Source organism: Phyllostomus discolor, chromosome 11 (assembly GCF_004126475.2).
Source record: "Phyllostomus discolor isolate MPI-MPIP mPhyDis1 chromosome 11, mPhyDis1.pri.v3, whole genome shotgun sequence".
NCBI classification, from domain to species: domain Eukaryota; kingdom Metazoa; phylum Chordata; class Mammalia; order Chiroptera; family Phyllostomidae; genus Phyllostomus; species Phyllostomus discolor.
This window is the reverse complement of record NC_040913.2, coordinates 85,480,551-85,504,771: the sequence shown is the minus strand read 5'-3', so window position 1 is coordinate 85,504,771 and position 24,221 is coordinate 85,480,551. Positions and strand designations below refer to the sequence as shown.

The 24,221-nt window shown below is 46.2% G+C and overlaps 1 protein-coding gene and 1 long non-coding RNA gene across 4 annotated transcripts in view; one reads left to right on the top strand and one right to left on the bottom strand.

The window, feature by feature from the left end:
* FAT1 (FAT atypical cadherin 1) overlaps positions 1 to 24,221 on the bottom strand; it is a 127,714-nt gene that overhangs the window by 29,090 nt on the left and 74,403 nt on the right. For 2 of the 3 annotated variants that reach the window (XM_036011727.1, XM_028526451.2), the window contains exons 4-10: positions 20,430 to 20,491; positions 17,079 to 17,408; positions 16,528 to 16,738; positions 14,170 to 14,309; positions 9,508 to 9,783; positions 9,152 to 9,362; positions 382 to 4,449 (exon numbers count right to left, since the gene is read on the bottom strand). In XM_036011727.1, the coding sequence (XP_035867620.1) occupies positions 382 to 4,449; positions 9,152 to 9,362; positions 9,508 to 9,783; positions 14,170 to 14,309; positions 16,528 to 16,738; positions 17,079 to 17,408; positions 20,430 to 20,491 (5,298 nt within the window). Of the gene's footprint in view, positions 1 to 381; positions 4,450 to 9,151; positions 9,363 to 9,507; positions 9,784 to 14,169; positions 14,310 to 15,280; positions 15,350 to 16,527; positions 16,739 to 17,078; positions 17,409 to 20,429; positions 20,492 to 24,221 lie in introns of all 3 variants that reach the window. The other variant, XM_036011728.1, reaches the window with a different exon arrangement.
* LOC118497451 lies at positions 22,661 to 23,822 on the top strand. Its single transcript, XR_004899978.1, has 2 exons — positions 22,661 to 23,121; positions 23,179 to 23,822. It is a non-coding gene; the product is annotated as an uncharacterized LOC118497451 (long non-coding RNA).

Sequence of the window (24,221 nt, the reverse complement as noted above, 5' to 3'; positions counted from 1 at the left end):
ATTACATTTGAATTTGGTATATTAGCTTTCCCATTAAAATTTTATTTAAACACAGCATTAAGCCAATAAAATGTAAGGACTACTGAACAATACTTTAGCCTACACTGAAACTATAGTTTTTCTTTTTAATTATAATATATTTATTATGTACTAAGCATAAAGTTCAAAGGAGTCATAAAAATAAAACAGTCTAATAAAACAATTGTTACCTTTGCTCAGGCAAAGAGCTTAAAATGTAGCTTAAGAGATGCTATTTCTACTTATTTTAGATAGACTTAAGTGAAATCATCCTTTTAACTTATTTCCACAAAATACATATTTCAGAATTTGTACTTCTAATATTTTAATTTTCAATTAAACCATTTCATGTCAATTTCTTACCTGTTATGTAGTATGTAACTTGTCTGTTAATTTCTTCCGAATCAGCATCTGTGGTACTTAAAATGGCAATTACACCGCCTGGTGGGTCATCTTCACTCACGGTCCCTTTATAGATCTCCGCCGTGAAGCGTGGGGGGCTGTCATTGACATCAGTGACAGTGACATCCACGATGGCTGTGGAGGACAGCTGGACCTTCTCACCGTGATCTGATGCGACCACTTTGATCTGGTAATTGTCTTTCTTTTCATGGTCAAGCTCCTTTAGGGTTGTGATCCAGCCAGTTTCCATGTTGATGGCAAAAGATTCGGTGACTTCTACACTTTGCGATGGATCTAGGCTGTACATCACCTGGCCATTGGTCCCTGAGTCCAGATCAGACGCCCGGACCTGGATGACGCGACTCCCCCCTGGCTGGTTTTCAACAATAAATGCCTCATACGGGTTGGACTCCAAGACAGGGCTGTTGTCATTTGCATCTTTCACTTGGATACTGACATCCACAGACGCCACCACCTCATCGTCCTCATGAGCGCACCTGGCAAGTACGGAAAACTGATACCACTTCGTCGTCTCGTGGTCGAGAGCCTTTTCCAGCTTCAGTTTCCCACTCTGTCTGTCGATCACGAAGAACTCATCCCTGTTGCTCTCGGGAGTATTCCCTCTGACGAGGCTGTAAAGAACACTCCCGCTGTGTTCCGCTCGAAGGACATCGATTTCCGTTCCGATGGGCATGTCTTCTGAAACCGTGTAGGTATAGAACGGCTCTGAAAATTTCGGAAGCTGCGTTTCTGGCGGGAGTATTTTCACGTAGACGGGGACAACAGACTCTTTCGCCGGAGACCCATTATCCACAGCCCTAACAAAGAAAGTGAAGAACTCACCTTCCAAGCCAATTAAGCTCTCCTTTGTAGTAATTACGCCAGACAGTTTGTTAATTTCCAAGTTCTCTTTCACGCTCTCAGAATCTGCTTCAATGGCATAGGTGACATCGGCATTGGACCCCTCGTCGGCATCACTTGCGAGAACTTTAATGACGGATGTCCCTTTGGGAGCATTGGACCCGATGTTTACTTCATACTTGGTTGCTCGGAACTGTGGCGCGTTATCATTGTCATCGGTAAGGATGACGTTAATGGTGCAGAAAGCAACTTCCCCTCCGGCATCCTTAGCCATTAAACGAACTGCGAGGACTTTCTCCGCGGGGATCTCCCGATCGAGTTTTTCCAAAGTAAATATCTGCCCCCTCTCATTTGTGTAAAATCTGTCTTTAGCGAAGTCATTCACAATATGGTATGTAACGTCGCCGTAAACACCAGAATCCCCGTCAGTTGCTTTAACCTCAATTACCAGGGTGTGCAAAGGGGCGTTTTCGGCGAGCTCCACTTCATACTCGTTCTGAGGGAAAACAGGGCTGTGCAAATTGCCTCCAATTACAGTTACGTGAACCTGAGCCGAGCTTCTAAAGACTCCATCTGAGACAGAAACGTTAAGACTGGAAAATGGCTTCAAGGTGTGTCGGCGGAGGTTGGAGAGCGTGATAATCCCCGTCTCACTGTCCATCACAAAGTTCTTATGATCGTTGCCAGACAGAATGGAGTATTCCAACTTGCCGATGTCTGAGCTGTCTGCATCGTAGGCTTTGACACAGGCCACAAAGTGCCCGTGCGTGGCGTGCTCGCTGATTCTGGCCTCATAAATCTGCTGGTCGAACAGCGGCGCGTTGTCATTGAGGTCCGTGACATCCACTGTGACGATCACATCACTGCTCAGTGGGGGCATGCCCCTGTCAATAGCCCTCACGAAAATCTTGTGCTGATGGGCCTGCTCATAGTCCAAAGTCCTGACCAGTGAAATGAGACCAGTGCTGCTGTCGATGTGAAAGTGGTCGTGGCTCTTGCTGTGGTTGCCAGACAGGTGGTAAGAAATCCCTCTGTTGGGTTCCGAGTCCGAATCGGTCGCTCTAACCTGAACAACAGAGGTTCCAATGACAGATGCCTCGGACAGCGTCACGGCGTAAGACTGCTGCACAAACGCAGGAGGGTTATCGTTGACGTCCTCCACTATTATGTCCACAAACACCTCAGCGTGAGCACCGGTCAAGGAGTCGGTGGCGCGCACGCTCAGCTTGTAGGCTGGGTGAGACTCGAAGTCCAGAGGAGCTACGACGTTGATGACTCCCGTGTTGAAGTTAATGGTAAACTGGCTAAAAGGATCCCCGTCTGTGATGCTGTAGAAGACTTTCAGCCCTTCCGGACTGTTGGCTTGGATGTGGACGACGGGGCTGTGCATCTGGATATTCTCGGGGATCTCTGCACTGTAGAAAGGCTTTTCGAACACGGGCATGGCCCTGTTCATCACAGTGATGGGAACCAGAACTTCAGCCGAAAAGGCTGGGTTTCCTCCATCTTTTGCCACCACTGTGACCAGATATTGTTTATTTAAGGTGTCAGGTTCAAATGGCTTTTTCAGTGAAATTTCACCTGAAGGCCCGATTTGAAAGTGCTCGTGATGTTCCTTAAGGTAGTAATGCACTTCACCGTTTCTGCCACTATCTCTGTCCACGGCGGTAACGTGGCGAATAATGTGGCCCACCGCCGCGTCCACCTTAACAACAGCGTAGTAAGGAAGGTTGACAAACACAGGTGCATTGTCATTTTGGTCTTCAATGACGACCTTCACAAGGACATGGGACACCGCTGCAGGCTTATGTTCTTGTGTCACTTCGACGACCACATCAAATGCCTCCTGCTCTTCCCGATCAAACGGTATCCCCGTGGTCGAGAGAACACCCGACGTGCGGCTTATTTTAAACCTGCGATCCGGGTTGAGGATGCAGTAGAACAAAGGCTCGTTGATCGGATTCCCGACAGCGGTGATGACAGCTAACATTCTGGCTTCAGTGGAATTCTCCTTCACGACTGCAGAGTAGACATCTTGCGTGAACTTCAGCTGACTTTCTTTGCTTTCTTTCACATTGATTTTCACAGAGGAAAAGCTTGCAAATCTGCCGTCAGAGGCTCGGATGGCTAACTCATAGCGGCTCCTTAACTGGGTCGTGTTTTGCACCGTAATGGAACCAGTCTTGTGGTCCATCCAGAACTTCTCCCCGATGTTGCCTTCCGTGATGGAGTACATTAGCTGCGAGAAGGCCCTCGAGTCGGCATCGGTCGCATTGACTGTGAGGACTTTCACTCCTCTGTATGTCGGCAGCAAGAGGGAGGCCTCGTACAACGACTTGGAGAACACCGGGGGGCAGTCATTAATGTCAATCACGTGTATGGTCACGTTAGCGGCATATTCCGCAAACAAACGTGGCGTTCCCATGTCATGCACCTGCACGGTAAAGTGGAAGGTACTCGTTTCTTCATAGTCCAAACTGAGTACCGTGCGAATTGCACCAGTGCTGGAGTCAATAGCAAAATATTTGTGTACAGATGGTTCGACGATGTGATAAACCAGCAAAGCGTTCGATTCCTTATCAGCATCAGTTGCCCGAATCACCAAGGGCACGTTCTTGTCTGTGAGGACCACGCTGTTAATGGAAGCCGATTCGCTGATGCGCCCAGTGTATTCCGCCTGCGTGAACACGGGCGCGTTGTCGTTCTCATCCTGGAGATGCACCAGCACCGTGGCGTTAGTCGACAGGCCAGCCATGTTGGTGCCTTGTACTGTCAATGTGTACACGGGCAGAGCTTCAAAGTCCAGGGCTTTCTGAGTGACGATACTCCCAGAATGTGGATTAATATCAAAAGCATCGGCCACATTTCCATCTTTGATTTCGTACACCACTGATGACTGACTGTGGGCTGTAACCATGCCGACAAAGCTCCCAATGCCGATGGTTTCACTGATTTCCACCGAATATTCTTTAGATGTAAACTTAGGAGAGGCGTTGTCAGCAATCGTGACGAAGATACGCACAGAGGTTATTTCACTCATTGGTGGGCTGCCTTTATCTGTGGCTTTTACAATTAAATCATATTCCACTTGGTTACTTCGATCTAATTCTTTGGCGGTTCTGATAGAGCCCAAGATGGGATCAATTGTAAAAGAATTTCCAATGTTTCCTGGGAGAAAAGAAAAAGAAAACATGTTAGAGAAAACTACAGGGATCGGTAGAAGTGTGTTTGGAAATACAGAAAAAAAAAAAGCAGGTATCTTTAAAAACCATATTCTGAAATTTAACAGGAATTCTAGATGATCAACATTTGAGTGGAAGTTGTTTCATTTTTATCCACCTAGAATGAGGCAGACTTTTCAGAGTTGTGCCCATTTAATATGAAAAGCGAGAAAGAGAAGAAATATCATTCTGTATCTAACACGTGACGCATCCTTTTGCTCGAGTCAGGAGTGCGCCGCGGAAGAACGTGCTCCCCCTCCCCACAGAGCAGTAGGTGCGTGATTGTACCAGAGTCCCCCAAACCCGTCGGAGCATATTTTCAGCATTTATCACTTGCAAATGTTCAAGAGTTTTCTTACTCATTACAAAGGGCAGACCAATTCATTAAGAAAATTTAGCAAACTTAGGAGAACTGTCCCTTATTTTAAACGTTCAGGGAGTTGATAAATAAGCCTGTGGGTAACTCATCCCAGTTCCTCGGTTTTGAAGATTTCAGTAATACTCTCTTCTTAATCTTTTTATTCCCAAGGTCAGTCAGTGGTTCGCAAGAGGGGGTGACTCGGCCCAGAAGGGGCATTCAACAGTGTCCGGAGACACCTTTGGCTGTCACTGCGTGGGGAGGGTGCCACTGGTATCCAGACCAGAGATGCCGGCAACTCCCTGCAATGCACAGGATGCCCCACAATAAAAACATTTGGTTCAAACAGTCAGCAGTGTTGAGTCCAAGAAACTCCTCTGTGGCATAGATTGTTTTACTGGCTTTTCATCGGACCTTTCCCACCTGTGTTATATATATGCATTCAGCTGCAAATGCAACCCTACAATATGCTATTGTCTTGTGTCATCACCCGAAATCCTTCTCACGAAACCAGCAGTTGACTGCAGGTTAGAGGTTACCTCTCTTTTCAAATGGACCGAGGCAAGGTGAGGACTGTTAGATCCACCCAGGAATGCTTCCTCCCGTTTCTGTCTTACGAACTCGTCTAGATCCATTATCCTAGTCATAGAACTGAACGTGTTTCTCCCCAACGAACTGTTACACTTACCCAAAACGAGGCTTGCTTGCCACGTAACGGCTTTCTCGAATTGTTTTCCTCTGGGTTTGCAACCGAGTGTGGCACTTCATGGAACAGTATTACTGGGTGTGCTTTGCAAACCAAGGGATTATTAGCCAACCACTTCTTTCTCCACATCGTTGCTCGTAAACACTTCCTCTATAGCCTTCATTTCCTTCCTCTAATACAGTTTCCAAAAACCCATGGTAATTTTTTTCTGAGGCCAGACCCAGTCTGAGGTCCATGAAGCCTGCTGGGCTCTGTATCCACGCCCCACGGCTGGGCCTCCGTCTCCCACAGGGAAGAGGCCTGGGCTGTGTCCAGGCCCCATAGCTCTGAGCTGAACCCCGGCCCACGAATGGGGTCACGCTGCGTCTGCCAGGCCTGGCACTGTCTCTGGCTTGTCTAAGTCTCTCAGAGTCAAGGACCCCAGATTCTCTCTGACTGAGTCATCAAGGGCCTTTCTCATCCTACCTGTGCATCACCCCAAATTCTAAAACTGAGACTGGCTGCCTGGATCACGGAAGAGACCATGAAACACCTGTGGACAGCTGTCTCCATCCACCCCTGGCCTTCCCTCTGTCCTCATAAAGCAGCCAACCTACCGTGTGCTATATCCACCTTCTACGTGCATTTCTCTCTTATCTTGGATAGTGAAATCTTAACGCTTCAAGTGCACAAGGCATGACACTCTTTGTCATTTGGAGAAGGCTGACTTGGATACAGACAGCTCTGATTCTGGCCTTGCAGCCACAAGGTAAACAGGACCCAGCCAATTAGTGAATGCACGGATCCCACGCATATTTACACCATGGCAGGAATCACCAGGTTTGCAAATGCGAGAACAACGAGGGTGATCTTTCTGCGGAAAATCACGGAGGGCTGCTGAGTGGCGTGAACGTGACCGTCTGATCTAGTAATACGCACACTCGCCAAACACTGAAGAGCACGGCTGGCGCTGGTGAGCGTGCTCACGGGGCAGAGGCAGAAGTCTGTACTTGGCTGGGGTGCGGTCATCCACCTTAGCTGGGGATACCGGTGATTTCTAAATAGCCCGAAACTGTGCTCTCTACTGGAACAGGGCGGTTATCTGCACAAGCTCGCACGTCCATGCTCACTAGCTATGACTGTAACACACGTGCACACCCCACAGGGCGTGTCAGGAAGCTAGCCGTGCACTGGAATCCGTGCCTTCCCTCGGTGGACCCGCCGTGGGTGCTGAATGCCGGTCAGTCAGTACGGCCACCTCTACAAAGCTTCAAGCGCAATAATGTTTAACCTAAGTTTGCAGGAAAAACCCAATTCTGGTCACCAGGCAAATCTACTGTGTTCCTACTGCCAGGCATTACAACGGTTTTTAATGAAGAGAACACCACACAGCCCAGAGTATGGTTCTGATATGCCTCTAAGCATATAACTCAATTGTTACTGAAAATATCCTTTAATTAATTCCTTTTTCCCTCAAGACTCCTAATCAGACCGAACCTTTTGCTCAATAAATTGCTGCTGATTAAACATGCAGGGTTATGGCCTGCATTTATAACTAGTCTTTTGAACTTCATTAAATGTAATCTGACAGAAATTAGAAGCAGGCGATTATGAATAAACAGTAGGTGAAAGGCTGCGTGACCGTTTCACGGTCCCGCTATTCAAACGATGCGCAGGAACACAATTCCACGGCACATAAAGGTCACCGTTTCTTGTCCAGTAATTGTTTAGCACGATCTGTGTACCGCCAAGTCTAAGAAAATGCTTTCTTCAAAGTCCAAACTCTGCCTCAGAGTAGGCCCGTGGTATTATCTATTCTCCGAGTGGAGAAACGGTTCCATTCTTGGAATAGCAAAGTGCTAATTCTGTCCGTCATTGCAGGCATTTAAGGAATGTGCAGGCCTTCGGTCAGGCACCAACAATCACATCTGCACCGCCCAGTTGTTGAGAATTATGTGAAAGCTAAGGGAAAGTTTCACATTTTCTCCTACACAAACCCAGCCGGTCTGTCCATGAGAAAACCGTTTCACTGGAGTGCTCAGGCACGCGCGGTGGAATGTGCTGGTTTTTAAGGACTAAACTTCTGAGCCAGTGGAAAAATCTTCGTCTTCAGGCGAAGCACTACCCACCCTAAAACACATTTTATTACTCCTGTAACCACGGACGGTCCATGAACCAAATTAGGTCATTTTCAGCAAAATAAATGAAACTTCCATTAAGAAATAAAAATAGTTTAACCACATCAAACACAAAGTTGTTTTTTTTAAATTACACTCCATTTGCTCGGCTTTTGATTCTATGATCTATAGCTAATGTACACCTCTCCCAATTCGAATGCCTAAGATAGATACAGTCTCTAAATATGCAAAGGTATGAACTTACAAAACACAAATCCCGTTCAGTGGATGATCTCTGTACTCTAAGATCATTACAAAGACAGAACAAGGAAGGGGACCTGTTACTAACAACGACACTGAGAAAGATGGAAAAATGAAAGCTGCCTTCTCAACATCTGATCGCTGACGTGTATGATTTGGCAGGAGTAGGCAAAGTCCCAAAGCAAGGCCGTTTCTGACCGAAAGAATGAATCAATGCTCTGAAGCAGACCGACTCCCGTTTCAAGCAAGGGCAGATTTTGTTTGCAAGGACACACATGGGTGGACCAATGGTAACCCCCCACCCCACACCTACCTACCCCCCACCCATCTAGTTCAAGTGTGAAAGTGCCTAGCACCCCAGCACGGCACCTGGCACACAAAATGAGCTCCATGAGCCCATGGGCTGAACACACGAATGACCGAGTGGCAGCACAGCACAGAACAGAGAACGAAAACGTTCTGCTTTGCCACAAGCGCTCACGGTGGCCCTCCGTCCGGTCACCCCCAGCAGGACGCTCACCTCCTTCCTTCTCATCCCTCCAAGAACTGCCCACGCTTCCCACTGGTCGCCCTGCCCCTGCCGCCTCCTGCCCAGCTCTACTCCCTTGGGCTTTTCAACATTCTTCAAGTCCAAAGCCCAGCCCCAGGGACCACTGTGACAACCCATGAATGAAACGCAACTGTTCTAGCTGCGTGGGGGCCACAGGGGCAGCCATGCTAACCTGGGAAGGGGAGCAGGGGCGTGACACCCCCTCCGAGATTGGACTCCATCAGAACTGGGTGAGTCCACACTCCTGAAACGTCCTGCTTCTGCCCAAGACAAAATTCTCTGACTACACATAGAGCATTGTATTAACTGGCCAGCATTTCCCCGAGAGTGTTTCAATGTCCAAGAAGGGAAATGATTGTGTGGTTAAAACAACTGTAGAAACACTGAATTAGTCAAATAAAGTTTTCTGAATGGCAGGACTTCTCAGCCCTGAATCCTGCTAACATTGTAAGTCTCCAAGAACTTGAACCAAACTTAGGACTCTCTGGCCTAGTTTTCTGGAGAGTCAAAAGTCTAAAAAAATCTTTTTCTCTTTCTCCTATCCCGTAAGATCGATGTAAGCAATTTTACAGCGAGATACACAGAAACCTTCTAACATGCAGAGCTCATTTTAGCAAAGAAGAAACACATTTTTTAACAAGTACAACGTTATGAACCCAGGGAGCGCTCCCAAAATACCTGACTCGATGGAGTACACCACTTCAGCATTCCTCCCTTTGTCCTTGTCCAGGGCGGTGACCTGCAGCACCACCGAGCCGGTGGCGGCCGACTCATACACCCGCCCTTCGTAGGAGGAGCTCGTGAACCAGGGCGCGTGGTCGTTGGTGTCGCTGACATTCACCACGACCCTTGCGAAGTTGCGCTTCACGGGGACATCTTGATCCCGCACCTGAAAGAAGCGACACGTTATGGATCCTGCTGGGAGTTTTCCTTCCGACTGAAAGTCCCTCTCAAGTGCGTGGAACCCTCCGGGAACCACGGAGGCGGGGGGAGAACCACAGGGTGGCGGGGGGTGGGGGGAGCAGCGGCCCTACCATGACCGTGAGCACGTGCTGGTGGGCCGCTTCATGGTCAAGGGCTTCCGCGGTGTACAGGGAGCCGGTGGCGGGGTCCAGGCGGAATTTCTTGAGACTCAGTGGATCGATGCTACTCTGCAGAGTGTAGATGAGTTTGTTTTTTTCATCCTTATCCACGGCACTGATCTGCAAAATTTCTGTTTCTGGCGCTGTATCTTCGGGAATAACAACTTCGTATTTTGATGTAGAAAATTGAGGACGATGGTCATTTGTGTCTATCACTTTGATGAATACCTGTAATGACAAAATGATTCACACCATAACATTCCTAATTATGCTATTTTAATAAATAATCAGGGAAACAATCAGATGCACATTGGGGGGGAAATTGATATTTTAGCAAAGTGAAACACAAACATGAGAAAAGCAACAAAAATCTAAAATCAAAATGTCTTTAGATTTTTCACTGATATATTACCTCCATAAATAAGTATGATAATGAGAATCTTTTTAAATTCTTGAGACTAACGTTGCAGAGAAAATGCAACACCTTTCACACATTTCTTTATGAAATGCAGAAGAGATATTTTTAGGTTACTCACATAACGGTAACAGCAAGTTTACTTCACCAAGATTCACAGAAGACTAATTTCCCGTATCAGAGTTGAATCTGTAATTATCAAGCTATTGAGGTGAGGAAGCTGCTACATGGTCTCAATATTTGCATGTCTTGTCTAATCTTTGAGACCCCAAATTCCTATCAATAGTTTTTTATACTTATAAAAAAATTAAGAACGTGCTTTAAAATTCTTATATTTTTGTGATAAAACCCATCCACAAATAGTGAGCACACTGATTTTCTGACAGCACTTTAAGTACTGTGTAAAGATAAACCCCCGTACATATGTTAACGTAGAATAAAAACCTTAAAGAAAGAAACCCAGATGCTAACAAAACTCAGTCCTAAGTGAAATCTTTTTTTTAAAGAATACTTTTTTCTTTCTTTTTTAGATTTTATTTATTTATTTTTAGAGAGGGATGGGAGGGAGAAAGAGAGAGAGAGAAACATCAGTGTGCAGTTACTGGGGGTCATGGCCCACAACCTAGGCATGTACCCTGACTGGGAATCGAACCCGCGACACTTTGGTTTGCAGCCCGCGCTCAGTCCACTGAGCTATGCCAGCCAGGGCTCCAAGTGAAATCTTTTTACTGACCAGTAAGGGGATTAACTTTTAGACTGCAAAGACGTGTGTGGACGAGGCACAGTGGGGAGGCACAGTGGGGACCACTGCTGCTTATGAAAGCTGGTGCACAGTCATGAACCAGATAATCGGGGCCTCGCCGGCACGCACACGGAGCAGGGGGTTTGCTAGTCCAAACGGCAGGGGCAGCCGGAGCCCGGGAACGCTGGGGTAGAGCTACCAACCGCAGCACTGTGGGCACGGAACTGGAGGCCTCTGCGGGAAGAGGGTCTCATGGAACCTGAAACGGGGGTGTCCAATGGCGTCTCTTGGCCCCAGTGGAAGAAGAGTTATCTCAGGTCATGCACGTTAGATACTCAAGCACTAATGAAAACTGATGAACAACAACAAAAAAGCTTTAAGTAAATTTATGATATTGTGTTGAGCCACACTCATGGCCATCCTGGGTGTGGGCTGTGGGTTGGACACCCCTGCAAAACCTCAGCAATGGATTCACGTGTCGCGTGATTATGAACAAGCACCAAGGCACAGAAAGGTTTTGTGTGAAAATTATGTCAATACTTAAAGCTATAGATGCCTGCCTCTTAAAATTCAATGACGATCTGGAAGGGATGGCTCTAGAGGTCATGTCTATAGATGAAACCATTATATATTTATTATTTCCACCACCAATTTAAAAATTATGTTTCTCATGGAGTGCGGGGCAGACATAGTTCAATCCTGCTCCAAGATCGATGAATCCCAGGTAAACAGGAACAGCTAAAGTGAAAACAACCGTCATGGACAAGGCAATTCAGCAGATGCATCTCCGGGGCCCCTACACGGGCGGAGAGTAAAGCAACTGTGGCAGCCCCTGCCCTCACGAAGCTTTCCCAGTCACTCACGATGTCTCGTACACAGAGTCTAATGAGGTTTCCCATGTGATCGAGGAAGTCTGTCTGAGTCGGAGGTGGCCTGGCCTGGAACGTTCAGAGAGCTGTTGGGGAGGAAGCGAGGCTTTGCTGGCCTGGGTTTCGGGTGGTAAGTGGATGCATGCTGGGGTAGGAGGGAGACCTCCGTCACAGCCAGGGAAGGCAGGAGGTGGCCAGGCCCTCCCTCGCTCTCAGAGCCTGGAGAGAAGGACTGGGAACTGACACAATACAGGGAAGCAGGCGCAGGGAGGGGGCGGGATCGAATATGCGGAGGTGACTCCGGAGCAGAAGCTGGAGGGTTCCGTGTCCTGTGTGCTCTGACTCTTCTCATGAGAGGGAATTCACCTGGGCCCTTCCTCCCAGGTGGGCAGGCCATGGTGGCGACAGCAGTGCAAGGTGAATTGCAGGGACCCCGAATGGAAACAGGGAGGTGACTCAAGGGTCAGCAGGGGGCCAGAGCCCACACCAGTGCTGGTGTGCCACAGCCAACAGTCTGTGAGCGCCGACTGGTGACAGGGTCTGCCCCCAGGGCCACCTCACTTAGCCACATGGGCACCTGGGTGGGAAGATGGAGGCATCGAGGGTCGGAGCCACCTGCCCAGGGCAGGGGTGAGGCAGAGAGAGCTCGGATTCAAACCAAATGGCCCGCTCCAGAGTATGCAACACCAACGCTCGAGAGAGGGCTGGAAAGCCAGAGGGCTATGGCAGCAGAATGCTGGGGTCCTGCCCCCAGCCGCCCCTGTCCCCCTTGCCCCCCGGCGGAGGACACACCTTGGCGCAGCACCGGGCTCTGCAACACCTCTCACCCACCTAACACCTGCTGCTACTGACCTTGAGGCGGCAGAACCTGCTCTGTTGGTTCCTCCACTGTATCCACACCTTGGAATCTGCCTGGCTGTGTTCCAGGGCGCGTCTAGCCATCTGGCTTCCGTGTCCCTCTGCAGGTGTTCCCTGCTGCTCCGTCCCTGACCGGACTCCTGCTTCCCTCGGCTCAGCCCCACACTGGAAATCCACACCCACGCACTGGCTGTGTGCCCTTTGCCCTGCGCCCTATCAGGTCGGCCCAGGCACCTCTCCCTGGACCGGGGCCCTCTTAAAATGGCTCAAAATCCATTACCGAAGCATAAATGAAGGATTGAATTTAAGATAGACTGTATTCCAGAGAAAAGACTAGAATATGTTTTCTGGGTCTTAAGAGAAATTCTAGTCAATCTACACCATATTTCATACTAAACTGCTAAACTGGACCAAGTGAAGCTACAATTACTGGGAAAGGGACATGTGAACCACTCACTTATGTAACAAGGGACAAAGGCTACAGTGTGATGGATACACCGTCTTTGGTAATGAGGATGTGTTGTACCGCTTATTAAGTCCCTTTTGCTACATTTCTGGTGAGTTCATTATTTGAATTAGTCCACCTACAGTTATAGTCTTTAAACCTTTCAGAATTTTCCCGTTGAATTTATTATAATTCTTGAGGTTTTATTATTCTCACTTTCATGCTCTGCAGTCTAACTTCTACAATGAGAACGATTACAACAAAACTGAAATTTTAATGCTGCACTAGAATTTTTACAGGACAAATTCAAAACGACACCAAAGCATGGTACATGTATCAATTTTACATAGACTCAAGATCACAAGCATTTGGAAAGAGGAATAAACGTTTTCACAAATGGCTTTAAATTATCTCCTCATTTTTAATGGAAAAGACATCATAAACTGTAATTTTTATTCTTCAGTTAAATGATTTAGCAGATGATCTGGCTCATGTAAGATTTAAAATAGTTTAAATGTAGAAAGTTGGGGGCTCGGAAGCAGTTTGTCCTCTAACGTTGAACTTCTCCCTTTCGCTTTTTGGATACAGCAGGTTGTCCACAAGCCTGTAGCTTCTCCTCTCCTGGTGTAAGCTCCAGGAGGGGAGGGCTTTGTGTCCTACTATTCAGCTTCTAGAACAATACCTGGCACATAGCAAGCGTGCAACAAATTCTCAAAATAGCCCACACTGAGAAATCAAAGAGAATTCATAAGAAAGAACAGAATTTTAATTTAATTTACAGAGTTTTGACATTTCTATTTGAAATCCCAGTATCTGGCATCTCTTAATCATCGGGAACAAATAAAGACGCCAAAGGAATTATTAGGACAATGTTATCAGTGAGTTTACACGGTCCTAGGGAAGGTAGCCACAGCTTTAAGCAGCTTCAATGAAAATGACTCGGACAATTAATTCATCCTCAACAGGGATACACTTTATACTAACACAGTTGAAAAGGAGTAAAAAATGAAAAGATCATGTGACATAACAATAATGTGTTTTTTTAAAGTCTTCTTTCAAAATTTTCAACACTGGTTAATTACATGCAAAGCCTAAATCGGCATTCGCAGTTAATTTTCTTTCCCCGAAATAAAAATCCTTGATGTGCATCTATTGTATATTGACTATGTCATCATAGTAACATCTGATTTGAGAACCGCAGGTGGCGGACTTACCTGTGGAACCCTATGTCCCCGAGGTGTCATGGCCCCTCCTCTGACAAACACACCACTCATACCTCACTCACCTGAGTGTGTATCGTGTTGGTTCCATCCGTAGCCTCAACCGTGAGGTTATAGTTTGACTTTTGTTCTGCATCTAGAGGTTTGGCAACAATGATCGTCCCGGTGCCTTTGTCCACATCAAAGTGACTGTCATAGTTGCCACCTGGTTTAAAGTAGGGCAAATGAGAAAGTAAAATCAGGTAACAGGATGAAAACTTGTCAATGATTTTGTAGTTTTCTAATTGCTAACGGCAGTAAGTATATTTTCTGGTATACTGATCAATACTGATCAAGGTGATTCCAAGGAGCTTTCATGTTGAAAGACAAGGGAAGAAGGGCAATGAGAAAGACTTCGCTGTCAGTAATGCAAAGTGGAGACCTAACTGTCAAGGAGCGACCAAGTGAAAGGAGGCAAGGAGGCAACTCGGAAAAGAGACAAGCATTGCTGATGTTGCCAATGAATTACTGTCATTTGTGTTTTTAGGGGTTCTCAATATCTAACATATCTCAGGAGCTATAGAAGAGATCATTTAGTAATCAGGGTTGGCCATTTAAAAGTTTACTTATTTGAAAAGAATTGTGGCACTTTGGGCATACTGCCCTAATAAAATAACGACTAAAAATAAATGTCAACTCAGAAGAAAACAGTGGTAGTTAACAAGAGTTAGTCATGACTCTTATAAACTATTTGAAATGTTTTCCATTGTTGTCAAACAAAGCATAATGAAGCAAGAGTTTCTGGGCTACTTACATCATCCAAATGCACTGCCAATTAATTATACTCTAGATAAAACTCTTCAAATCCACTGAACTTGAGATACATCAATGATGAAATGGAATGAAAATGTCTTGACGTGATAATGAAGTTCTATTACTAAATCTCACCAAAAAGCAAAACAACAACAACAACACACACACACACCAAAATCTTCAGTTCAGACGAAAGATCTAGGGATGGATGAGAAGTCAGTAGGTTTGCAATGAAAATGGGTGACCACTATGAAAATGTGCACACTACGAAAAGAAAATGCAATGGAAGACTACGTAGTCACTGGAAATAAAAAAGTTCTAAAAACGGATGCTTGTATTTCAGATCTCATAATCTGAGGCAAATTATGTGATCGCAGCAGATACCTTCTGCTGTACAGTTCAGGTCACAAGTCATCGGAAAGATGTGAAACACTTCTCTAGCAAGTGTGTCTCCTGGCACAGCCAAAATGAAGCAAGCAAGCATGGAAGAAAGCACAGAACAAGGAAGAGCCGTCAATCAGACCAGGTCCAAAGGCATCGGGCTTCAACGGCAAAGTTCAATGCTACATGGGAGCAGCCTGCTCCTCTGGAAACACAATAGGAAGTAGCAGGCAGCAAACAAACCATTTTGATTGTGGTCAACTATGAAAACAGCCTCATTGTTTTTCCTTGAAAACTAATCTGTAGTGGTTTCACAGGTGTTGAAGGCACCCACAAAGTCATACATTGGCCAGAATGATGAAAACAGCCTGCCTCGTGTGAAAGTTCAAGGGGAAAAGCCCAGGCCACCTGCACCCTACAGTCCGCAGCCTGTGTGCTACCAGCTCAACTCCTGCCACAGCATTTGGGGGCCGTGGCTCGGAGGTAGATGAGGGAAAAGGGATATGAAGCTTTAACTAGAGATGAGTCATAATACACGCTTTTGGTTTTAAATATCCTTACAATTAAAATAGTGTGAAGAAACAATAAAAATAAACTAAAGTGTAAAAGTCTGATGTGAACTTTTTTAGGTATGTTGGAACAGGGTACTATGTTCCAAGTCTAAGCTAAACTAAGTGACCAAGAATACTGGCTCAGGCAGACAACTTTTATCATAGGGTAACTTCATCTAGTGAAGCCAGCTTCCTACCGAAAACGAGGTAAATGAAACTAAAAAAATCATGGTTGGCACTACTGGTTTTAAGTTATGGAATTAAAAATTTTAAGCTTATTCTTTATAAAATACCGATGTGCGACAATCACATGGGCACACGTATTTTAAACATTTAAGTCACATTCACTGAAAATAGTAATGTGCCATATGCTACACATCAAGAAGGAAAAATTGAAGGAAAAATTAAACAGCTGTGTTTTGGGACCAATATGTTTTGATTTCTCTGTAGCGCCTTGGTGTACTTTGAAAAATCTTATTTTCATATTGAGGCAGTACATACAGAGCACCTATTTTAAACAAGTTTAATACATGTTGGATATTGTGATAAATTGCGCAATCAAAACACCGCAAATTAAAACAGATGGGTCTCACTTCCCAACTGTACATTCTGAGACAGGAACAAAACCCAGGGAAGCACAAACAGGGTCTCCTCCGTGTGGCCTGTGCGAGGACGGGGACAGTCAGGAGGAACACTCACCCGTGATGTCAAACCAGAGAGGGGTGCTGGGAGGCTCCACAGATATCACGCCAATCATGTGAGCGACCGGATCGCTCTCCATCACGGTAAAGGTGAAAACCGACTCCTCGAAAGAGGCAGGCTCCGGGGGTGGTTTGGGTTTGGAGATCCATTCAATATGGAGTCGAGTGGTGGACCACTTTTGGGGGCGACCGTTGTCAACGGCCTTAATCTATACAACAGGGGCAGAGGGGGTAAAAACAGCAAATTAGTAGGAGTAACATCCCATAACCGAAGCATGGATCGGTTTGGTCTTAAACCCAACCCATTTCAAACATTTAACATCTGTATTTGCATATCCCACGCGCTTGATGGAAAGAGCAACCTCTTCGCATCACACTCAACAAATAGTGACTGGAGTGACAGCCGAGGAGAGAAAAACAAACCCATACCTCACAGTGTCAGCTCACAGACACTGAGGCTGTTTGTTGAATAGAGTTGAGAGAAGGAGGCATAACACTACATTAATAATCAGTGTAAATAGCAAGGTCAAAGACTTAATCTCAACTCACGGAAAGAATGTCATACTCTCCGGCTCCAGAAAACTTCTTGGATGAAACCAGCCCGGTTTTGGGCTCAATGAAGAACCTGCCGTGCTCGTTTCCCTCCTCGATGCTGTAGGAGATCTCGGCGTTGGGACCCTCGTCTTTGTCAGTGGCGATGACCCGGTAAATAGGCTCGCGCTTGGCGGTTCGCTCCCGTTCTGGTTTTTCCCGCTCTGGGAGTCTGATTTTGTAGAACTTTTGCAGGAACTGGGGTTTGTTGTCATTTTCATCAAGAATTTTCACAATTACTCTGGCAATGGTTGATCTGGGGGGGCTCCCATTGTCTGTCACGGTGACCTGGTTTTTAAAGGTAACAGATCAACAGATGCGTTTAAAATATACTGTGAAAAGTCAGTGTCCCCTTCCTGATGATCATCAGCACCTGCAGAAACGTCCACAGTTCACACAGCTCTGTGACGCAGACCACCCCCTCTCTGCATGACAACTGCCCCGTGAGGGGGGCAGAATGCCCTCTCCTTTTCAGACAGGGACTTGGGGAGGGGCAAGAGCTAAGGAAGGACTGGCTGGGAATCCTGACCCCGCCTCACCAGGCCACCTCTCCTGCTTACATTACTATTCCCATAATGTGACCATCACCAAAACCTCAAGCTACCAAAAATGTACTCTTTTTAAGTCAAGGAAGAGTGATACACGAAGATTTTGTTTCAAGTATCTAGAGTCGTCTTAAAAATATATGTACACTCCATATACTTAAAAATAAAATCTCTACAGAGTACACTAAAAAACTATCCTTTTTAAGCTTCATCAATAAAATAAGTTAAATCATAAATTTAAAATATATGGTATGCATTCTGGCTGGTGTGGCTTAGTAGATTGAGTGCTGGCCTGAGAACTTAAAGGTCACAGGTTCGTTCGATTCCCAGTCAGGACACATGCCAGGGTTGCAAGCCAGGTCCCCCAGACAAGCAACAATGTCTCTTTCCCTCCCACCCCCTCTCTCTGAAAATAAATTTTATATATATGTATATATGGTAAGCGGCATACCTTTTAATACTGACAGTCATCATTTTATTTTGTTTGGCTCTTGCACTGAAGTTTTCCATGTTTAACAGGGTGGACATAAACATTCGAATTTAAGACCAACTTATGAAATAAAATATTTAGTGAAAGAAATATAAAATAACTTTTATTCTAAATAAATTTTTAATGAGATAAATTGATGAGTAAAAATCAGGAATTCTTGAGGATGCACTGGGCATGCTTCTGGATACAGAAGACACTATTCCATTCTTAAATCAACTGTCCGTGCTTCCGTCAGTGTATAGATTAAAGGTAACGACTTTAGTAACACGGTTGTTCTCCCCTCACTCACACCCTCCAAAATTAACTAGTGAAATGCTCAAAACTAAAGCGGACTGGAGGTCCCATGGGACTGCTTCCTCTTCGAAGCCCGGTGGGTGTGAGTCCTGTTATTTATGAAAGTGCGAATGCATCCTGACGGTACTTGTCAAGAGTATTTAAGTAAAGTAGTTGCTTTGCTTCAAGCACACGATTTACCTTCCTGAATTCTCAAAACAAAGCAATATAAAAATTGCTATTGTAATTTCAATGCCTCAGAACATCTCTTTTTGAGCAGCTTTCACATGATATTTGGGAAAAAAGAAAAATGAAAGAGAAAGACAACCGAGTACTATGCTTCATAATATTCACCACCAAATTGTCCCTAAGCTTGGATTCAGTAACCAAGAGCCAGTAACACAGTTTCTAACATGTGACTGAAAAAAACTTCCTTCAGACTGTCAAATCAGAGCCAGCAGCACTGGCCCGTCATATATGTACCACACACAAAAGGATTACAGGGAAATGCACAAGATGTGAAACCACACGACTATGAAGTCTTATTTCCCATCAATGTCTTTCGCAGCATCTTCCAAGTCTTAGAAGCATCCTGAGCCTGTTCCCACGCGGCCCTGACATTCACTGAGACAAGGGGCTCGAGCGCGAGGCGCACAACTGGCTGCTCGGGGGCCTGGGGCCGGGGGCCAGCCTGGGGCCTGCTGTCCTGGGCGCCCTGGCACCCGGCTACTTTCTTCAGGAACCGGATTCGCCCCCCTGTCGATCACAGTGGTAACAGCATGCAAATGGAAACTCTGCTCTACCACACACAAAAATGACCCCAAGAGGACTGTACAACCCGTGACTAAACAGAGGCAACACATGGAGAAATTACTGAGGGTAACTGGGGCTGTGAAAGCACCTTTTCTAAACAGGATATTCTCACACACACACACACACGTAGTACGGACAGAGAGAGAACTATAAAATGAAATGTTTTACTGAAAACAGAAAATTTTGACTAAGCATGCATGAAATGAAAGTAAGCAAGTGGCATTATGAACAGCAATATGACACAAAGAGAGGACTTAAAAAAAAACCCACTGTTTAGAATTTTTCCAATGACACACACGGAAGAGAATGCAAGAGTTGTCCAGAAAATTCGCAATTTAAAAAAAAGCTCTTGGTCTTTTCCAGGTCTGGCACTAACACTCAGCGCTGGGCTCTAGCACGTGACAGAGAAACGTTAACAGGGGTGACAGGGTTGGTCTGCTAGGTTCCCTCTCCAGGGCTGCCTTCTCTCTCCTCACCCTGGTCTGCGGGCAGCAGCACGGTAAACGCCACCGTCTCCTCCACGTGACACCGCTCCCTGTCCCTGCAGCGTATCTGCTGCCCGCCAGCACGGGCCAGGCAGCCAAAGACAAGGCAGAGACGGCCAGACACTAGAGGCGCTTTAGATACACCGTGAGAGCAAGACGCTTATCGGGAGAGAACATCTTAGAAAAGCGCGTCAGACTTCCAATCTGCTTTTATTTTAGAAATGGTTTTAAAGCACAGGCTTCATATACTTCCGTTTCAATTGCATAAACAATCCAATTGGATAAAGCAAAAAAAAATGGAAACACTCTAACTACAGTTTCAAAAGTTGAATTAGATCTATTCATAGACATATATCTGAGAAGCATAACACTGAGAAAAAGATGTAGAAAGCATAAAAAATCACTCATGTAAATGAAAATGAAATTCAGTAACTGTTTGTAGTTTTGTTCACTCTGTGTGTGTGTGCATGTGTGAAGTACAAATATTATAGTGGGACTTAGGACAGCGGTCTGGCATCCTGGGGACAGAAAGAGGTATCCAGGGGACACAGAATATATCCACAATGTTTTGTTTTCCGTTATTAATGACAGGAAGCTAATGTAACAAACAATAGTAACAGCTATGAATACTAGTTAGTGTCAAGAAGATCGCTCCTTCCCGGGATATTTGCAACTATATTATTAAAAACAGGGAACAGCTTACTTCCAGTATGTGCTCGTCTTGCTGCTCTCGATCTAGTTTCCTCGACGTCGTGGCGATGAGACCTACGAAAGACAACAAACAGCTCATCAGCCCTTCCAGCGAAGTAAGCCGTCACCTCGCGTGACTACACTCTTCCACGTGTGCGGGTCGGCGGAGCAAGTTTCTCATTTATTCTCAAGGGGAAAACGATCAATACGAGAACAGTTAATTATTTCACGTCGTTCAACATACTTTACACGTTCTCTCTTTAACCATTCTTAGACACAACAGAGACGGACGGAAGTATGGAGAATGTGAAAAACTCAAATCGGTTACATGTTTTGGTTTAGTAGTTTCGACGCACATCTTGTCAGAAAAGATTTTTGGAACATGAGATGAGATTAGCCAGGATTCAACCTGACCCACACCCCCTTTAACTGCTGGCGGAGACGATGAAGAACTGCCAGACGTAACTTCCGCAACTCCAGTGAAAAGGGCCACTGGAAAACATAATGTGGACTACACTTCATCACCCTCAAAACATCTGCTCTCAAAAACGAAGAACTGTTATAAAAAGAAAGGTCATTTTCCAGGTGATGCTTCCCAAATAACAATCATTTAATTTCCCATAGAAGAAGAAAATAAATGATCCTCAACGCAACCCCCTTATTTCTTTGATTTTCCTATCAAACGACAATCTCTTAATTTCTGTCTCTCTCCAGGACTACAACAACAGTCTGCTAAACTGCCAACATATGTTGGAACCTAGAAGATCACTAAAATTGATTGAATATATTCTTGTGCTTCAAAAAGCACAAGCAAACAAAAGCCCCCCACCACTAGAGTACCCTCTGCACACGGCCCATGTTATTGATCGGGGACAGGCTGATGCTGAGTGGCTCTAATACTCCGTCTGAAGGTCAGGTACAGCCTCCTGTGCCAATCCACCCGGGAGGACTCACCTTTCTCCTGCCCCGCTTCCTGTGGTTTTCCCTGCAGGCAAATGCTTCAAATACTTCAAAAAATATTTAAGAACAGACTTTATCACTGTAATTCATTTTCCTTTGTCCTAATTTCACTCAACTGCCCATTAAAGGCTATTTAAAAACCATTTGTCTAAATTTGCAAATGACAGATTTGTATCTGCATGTGATTTGAAGTGTTTTCTTAGACACTAAGAATCTAAATCAACACGACCTTCCCCCCACCTCAGTGAAGCAGGGCTCTCCCTAGTTGGGACGACAAAGAGGCTATTGTGCAAGTTGGCATCTGAGGTTTGTCCCAAAACACACCTATAAATTAAAGAGGCCCGAGGAATGCTACACAATGCTTCCAGTGTGAAAATGTTGCTTTGGCATTAGCCTGATCTGCATTAGTTAAAAACCTTTCAAAGTTAATAATCTCTTTTTCCTGCCCCAAGTTTCCCACCCCTCCTGTTCGAGGTGTTCAGTGGTTCAAGAACGACAGGAAGTCACCATGACTGGTCCCATCTAAGTGTCCCAACGTGCCCACCAAAAAGTTATTATCGCCGGTCACTTCACAAGGGGCGAGAGCTTGCATGTTCTCAGCAAAAACAAAACTCTGCCTCTGCAGAGGATAACCATCCACTGCACGAACATCCGTCAGCAACAGATTTCCGCAGCAAGTAATGCCTGTTAGCAAGTCAAATTTCCCACTTCCCAGTTTACTTACAGCACAGCAGACCGCGAATCGGATGTACCTCCATCCACGCTACCGACTGAAAGAGTGCAGACGGCAGACCTGGCCGCCTCTGCGGTGTGGCGTCACCTGCAACATGTTCTCTTCGCTTCCAGTGAACTCTCCTCCAAATTCAAACGGAACCTTAAATACAGTCAACTGCTCTGAATCCTCCTGTTCCTTTGTCACTCGCTGCAGCCTAGCTGCTCCCACCCACTCCCCCACCTCCCAGCACAGACACCGTTTCTGGGGCCGGCCCACAGGCCTGGTGGGGGGCCCACAGCTGGGTTCTCCGAGCTCCTGCATCCCCTCTATCACCACGGCCCACGGGGCTGCAGTCTCTCACTGACATGCCTTCGCCCACTGCAGAGCCCACGCGGTCTATCTCGGCTACCCTGCTGTATCTCCAGCATCTCAAAGATACTTAAGTGTGTGAGCGCATGAATTTTGTCCAACCACAAAAGAGCAGAATTTAAGATATGTTTCAGAGAAAGAGAGACGCATAAACGACACTGAACTTGGAACTAATGATACAAATTTCCAGCTCATACATACATGAGCTGAAAGAGAGCCATTTAACGCGTACTGACAGACAAGGCGTGCCAGGCACTGGGACAGGTAGACTAGGTGACGGTGGCGTCCAGCTGACCTTGAGAGGCACAGATGTGAAGTGCAGGGGACCAGTGGGAGGCGGACAAGAGGATCTGGTTCCACCGCGAGTACAGAAGACAGTGTGCGGGACAGAGAGGAAGCGGGCCCACTGAAACGTGGAGAAAACGGCGGGCCAGTCTTATTCAAGGAAGGGACCTTAATACTGAGAAAGCCACAAAGAAGCCCACGAAGCCACAGCTGGAACAGAACCATGGGCCCCAGAAGCTGGGGGCGGAGAGTGTTAAAGAGGAACCCCCCCTCCTGCACGTACTCAGGAAACTGGGGGCCAGGGAGGCGGGGCGTCGATGAGCGAAGGTGTTTCTTTCACAAGGAGGGGGCGGTCTAGCACGCCGACACACGGCAGGTGCAACGACACACGGCAGGTGCAGCGACACACGGCAGGTGCAGCGACACACGGCAGGTGCAGCGAGCGACAGCGAACGTGAGGAGCAGAGGATCTGGGCCTGGGCGAACCCGCGCAGCAGCCACTGGCCCCACGTGGCCACTGACATTTAAATGCCACAGCAGAGACAGTTCACGCACTTGTAAGATGGTTCACATGGACTACAAGTCCTTTCATCCTAGGTTCACAGCCTCCTACCAATGGGAGTCCTACCAGAGTGTCCCAGGCCTTTCTCCGTCCTGACACCACCCCAGGGAGAGGCGGTGCAGCCTGCGGGGTGCCAGGAGTGGGCAAACACCCAGGGGTGCGGGGACTGGGTGCTTCCTGGATTTCATATGAAATGGACCCTGAAGAGGAAGAAGAGAAGCTTCCTAATGAAGCGGGAAAACACGAGGCAAACAGTGGGGGCTCTTCACCTGACCTTATGGCAACCCGCCACACTGGGCGCTCACTGGCAGGAAATGCTATCCAAACACCCCACACTCCAGCCACACCGATTTAGCTGCAGAATTCAATATTCATTTCACATTTATTTTCACCTCTGTAATCCTACTAATCCTCCCTCCTCGCCTCTGTGGCAAACACTTATTTCAAAAACGAACCCACTGTATACCTTCCTATACATCTGCTACATGTTGTTAACCTCGTAGGTGTTAAATAGCCAAAAAGCGGGGGGAGGGGGGCATCCATTTCCTCCGTTTTAAACATGTGTGCTCACCTATAATGTTTATCACTAAATCCCAGCCAAAGACGTACACTTAATAAAAACAGTACAATATTTCCAAACTGTAGAGAAACCTCTAAGATGCGCAGGTGTCTGAGCCAAAGAGAAATTAAATCGTTCCGAGGTCACCAGTAGGTCACTATCACCAGGATCAGAATTTAGTTTTCCTGAGGCCCCAACGAGAGGGTTTTGTTGCCGTTATTGTTTTTCCCCTCCCCATCACACCACACCGTACAATTTATTGCATTATGGTATTTCAACGCTCCATAAACTCTGAACTGTGACCTACACAACATTTAAGGAGGAAAAAATGGCAATAGTTAATCATTATTCATTT